Raw genomic sequence first — 4,482 nt, 5'->3', positions numbered from 1 at the left:
TCAAGCAGTATTTTTTTCTTTGATCCCCTGCAGTTTTGTCCTTTAAAACAGGTCAGTTCCGGTGGCTAGGCTGTCCAGTATTCCCGTCATTCTCAGACTGACTTATGGGATGCCTGCTTCCTCCCCAACTCTGTGGGATAGGAGTCCTACATCCTCCAGGTTGATGAAGCATCCAGCCTGGCTGTGTATCTGTGTCTGAAGAAATTACCTTCAGTGACCAAATGACCCTGTCATTCGGTGTTAGATCAAAAGGAGATACTGTATACACATACCGGCCCCAACATTACAGAGCTAGTTTACGCTCCATAGATCGGGATTCAATCTGATTGCCGGTTACAGGCGTTGCAGCTTTAAAAGAGAACGGGTTCTCCGCGACGCGAGAACACAGCCTTCAAACCAGAAATGCCTATAACCGGTGATCGTATTGAATCTCGGCCGTAGACTCTAGAGTTCAGTGTGGATGTAAACCTTGGTTGTAGTGGTATGGCACCAGAACACAAGTTCGAAACCATGGACATAGCGCATACATAGGATTGGGCTGTAGTGGGTTTGACCGTTCTCCACCAGAGGGAGCTCTTGTTGCATTACTATAATATGTAGTGTACTGCCCAGGAAGTTACATTTACATTTGAGTCATTTAGCAGACGCTCTTATCCAGAGCGACTTACAAATCTAGTTGTCTTAAATCACCGTACTACACAGCATTTACGTACTGTTAAACCGCTTTGAGAAGCAAAAATACACTTAGGATAAATGCAAGAGAAGAAAACACTGGGAATTATTCCATTTTATTATTCCAGTTTCAATTTCCCCAATTATTTTGCACAATAGGTTAGAGTCAATGCTGTGATCCAGAGTCAATGAGTGTGAATGGAATAGCTGCACAGCCTTGGTTTGTGTGTACACTACTAGACTACACACTGAACACCAGCTGGAAAACAGCACGTCACCACAGTGCATTAAAAGACACTTACTGCCAAGGTCATGAACTCTTTTATACATTTAAATATAAACAAAACAATCTATGTACATTTACAGATGAACCATCCTATTTCCAGTGAGTTAATATGGGGAGGAACAGTGTGGCAGATACATGCGACGCCTCTTGTCGTCGTCTATCGTAGTTCATTCACAATTGAGAGTACTGTATGTCCCATTTAAGATTAAACATCAAACATGTATAGATAAGGTTGCTCTGCAACCAAAATCAGACATTACGTCAAATGCTTTGTAAGAATATTAAAGTTTAAAACATACTCTTCGGTATGGGACCTAGGATATATAAAAGAAGGGTGGTCTGTAAGTAATGCTGGTCCCAGCTAGTAATCAAGTTGTGGACTATGGTAGAATTATAGGCTGAGCACTATGAATCAGATTGAATACTATGGTAGGTGTGTGTGGGAAGTGTGCATAAAAGTAGTTGCATTGTCCTTTCAAGTGTGTCATTTGGTATTGCCATCCCCCTTACAATGTCACCTCAAAGGACAAGTTATTTTTAGTACAATGACAACTATGTGCATGTGTGTCCACATGTACCTCTGTGTGTGCCATTTGATAGCCTGCTGTCCACTACAGATAAAAAGAGCCACGGAACAGGAGCCATCACCCTTGCCCCATGAGGTGCATAAACCCCTCTGCAGATCTCTCTCTCTCACTGTCTATGTCCCAAATGGCATCATATTCCCTATATAGTGCACTACTTTTGACCAGAGCCACAGAAAGATGGTGGTTCACAACTAAAGTGTGATCTATGCAGCTAAAGATAGTTCACAACATCCATTTCACTGATGATATTGATATTATAGCAAAAGGGTAAGAAGTGCAACAACGAGGCATTTTATAAACAGAGTAAGTGTCAGATGGGTTAATGCCGTAAATCTGGTACCACACTGTAGGCCATCTAAATGGAGATGTGCTGTAAGTAACTTCTATTGTTTCAAGCTGATATGGACACGCACGCATGCAGGTCAGCACACACAGTAGGATAGTGAGCCTGGGTTCCCCCAGTTAAATACAGGCCTAAATACACCCCCAGCAACCCCCCGTTGTTACTAAGGGCTGTCTAGAAATGGGGACAGTGGATCACCCATACGGGAGGACTCCTAGCATATTACTGGGTTAGCACCATTTTGAATTAAGTTTGCCTAGTGGTGTAGTGGAGGGTATATGCAGCCTTACACCCACTTTGTGGGCATTGCGTATACTCAACTTCTTAATCCCACGATGTATATCAAAGTAGGCTAGTGTGGTGGAGGTATACGCCGTATCAATTAATAAGGCTGATGGATCAGATCAGAATGTTTAGCTTAAAACGTGGATTAACTATTATTTCTTCACATTTTAAGCGCAGTAATGTGCACATGGCGGTAGGGTTACACGCAAATGTTCCAAAATGAAATTTGCAGGGAAACACAGTTCTAAAATGTGCACTGCACATGCGAGCGGTTTCATGGACAGAGACATTTAGAAAGAGGGGAGATCTAAAGATGCAACAATTATTACGGGTTGCTAATATGACTACGATAATGCCTTTGTTTGATAAAGAATGAAAGAAAGCGGATTTAAAAACCAATAGAACAGGAGCGTGAATATGAGATGTCTTTATAAAATAATTACCTCCATGTTTATATGGTAGGATTTTAACTATAGGCTACTTTAAAAAATGTAAGACATGCCCCATAACATGAAGTTTGAAACCTGGACGTTTTATGATTAAGGAACAGGAAAAATATAGCAAAGCTAATCGTCTTCTTGTAGCCTAGATGGAAAGGCTTTCCCAAAAAAACTCAATTAAATGTTAACTAGCTACAAAGTGGCCTATCCTACCTGGCAGCATGATTATTTGCATCAATCCAGTGGCCATTTGTTTTGAAAACTCCATCTCATGTGCATTACAGAAACACTGCTAACCAAAGAGTGCTAGGTGTCTGCACAGTTGAATTAAAGGATAATTACTACAGAAAAAAGACATTTGATTTTTACCACACCTCAAAAGTGGTCTTCTGGTGTGGCATTGTTGTGGACTTAGAAAAACAACAAAATTGGATGTTCTATTAAAAAGTGTGACTTGGAGAGAATTTGTTTGACTGAATTTTCTGACTCAGTTGACGGCCGCATTTATTCATTTCAATAGTAGGCCTACTATTAGCCCACTTGCACAGTACAGCTTGGGTTGGCCTGACTGTTAAAGACCAACATGGGATTTATCATTTTTTGTCAGAGTTTTTCCACAAACGCGCCTTTTCTTTCACCAGGCAGGCCTTTGGGATTTTTTTGTTGCCAAATTATAGTATACCCACTTCTCCAGGCACCACTACACCACTGAGTTTGCTTCCCACATTGTGAGTCCTGTAAAGTTTACATGTCTTTGCCTATTAAGCAGTTAAGCGTTTAAAAATGTTTCACCCTTTAACCATGCAAGGAGACGGAATGTAAGCATATCGACTATATTCACATTAACGATAAGTGAAAGAAAACTTAAGATACACGTTACTGTCCCTGTCAGCTGTCCTTGAAGAACTTTCTGTACAATTCCCAAAACAACAGAGTGAAATACTTATTAACAGAACCTTCATTTTGTCAATAATCCTCTAAATGTCGCAACCAGGATAAATAAGCAGAAAGTGCATTTTATTGCAAGAGGTTATCTACTACAATCATCGTTTTTTTTCCTGTCAGAAGTCTAAACACAGTTTCCCCACGAGCCTTTGCAGGCTTGGCCTAAAAGAGTGATATGATGTCACATGACATTCCTGGAGTAAAGGGATGTATCTGTTGTCATGGCAACACAGACTGTACAGGCACAAGCTTTGATGATGACAAAGAGAATTTCGCCCCACAAATGTGGTGGTGGTGGTGGAGGGCATTTCCATGGTTTCCATTCCAGGTCCTGTGTTGACCTCTGGTGACCTTTGACCTTCAGTCCATGATGAAGTGTACGAATGTGACGGGGAAAGCCCCCCTCCTCATAGGTTCTCCTTCGATGTGGCCCAGCTGGGAGAGAACAGAAGAGAGGCACAATGTAACACAATGATAATTGGGACACAACACACACACACACACTTTTTGCATATAGTGCCTTCGGAAAGTTTTCAGACCCCTTGACTTTTTCCACATTGTTACGTTACAGCCTTATTCTAAAATAGATTAAATAAAAACATATTAAATACACAATACCCTATAATGACAAAGTGAAAACAGTTTTGTAGAAATGTTGGCAAATTTCTTACAAATTTATACCAATTATTTAAAAAAATACTTATTTACATAAGTATTCAGACCTTTTGCTATGAGACTCGAAATTGAGCTCAGGTGCATCCTGTTTCCATTGATCATCCTTGAGATGTTTCTAAACAGCAAAAAAAAAACGTCCCTTTTTCAGGACCCTGTCTTTCAAAGATAATTCGTAAAAATCCAAATAGCTTCACAGATCTTCATTGTAAAGGGTTTAAACACTGTTTCCCATGCTTGTTCAATAAACCA

At 40.4% G+C, this 4,482-nt stretch overlaps 1 protein-coding gene across 4 annotated transcripts in view; it reads right to left on the bottom strand.

The window, feature by feature from the left end:
• Window positions 1-772: 772 nt before the first annotated feature.
• Window positions 773-4,482, bottom strand: part of asap2a (ArfGAP with SH3 domain, ankyrin repeat and PH domain 2a) — a 107,708-nt gene continuing 103,998 nt past the window's right edge. For all 4 annotated transcript variants that reach the window (XM_045723378.2, XM_082955629.1, XM_082955630.1 and 1 more), the window contains exon 28: window positions 773-3,993. In XM_045723378.2, the coding sequence (XP_045579334.1) occupies window positions 3,919-3,993 (75 nt within the window). In that variant the 3' untranslated portion in view covers window positions 773-3,918. The remainder of the gene's footprint in view (window positions 3,994-4,482) is intronic.

This window comes from Salmo salar, chromosome 09 (assembly GCF_965601325.2).
Source record: "Salmo salar chromosome 09, fSalSal1, whole genome shotgun sequence".
Taxonomy (NCBI): domain Eukaryota; kingdom Metazoa; phylum Chordata; class Actinopteri; order Salmoniformes; family Salmonidae; genus Salmo; species Salmo salar.
This window is presented reverse-complemented; position numbering and strand designations above follow the sequence as displayed.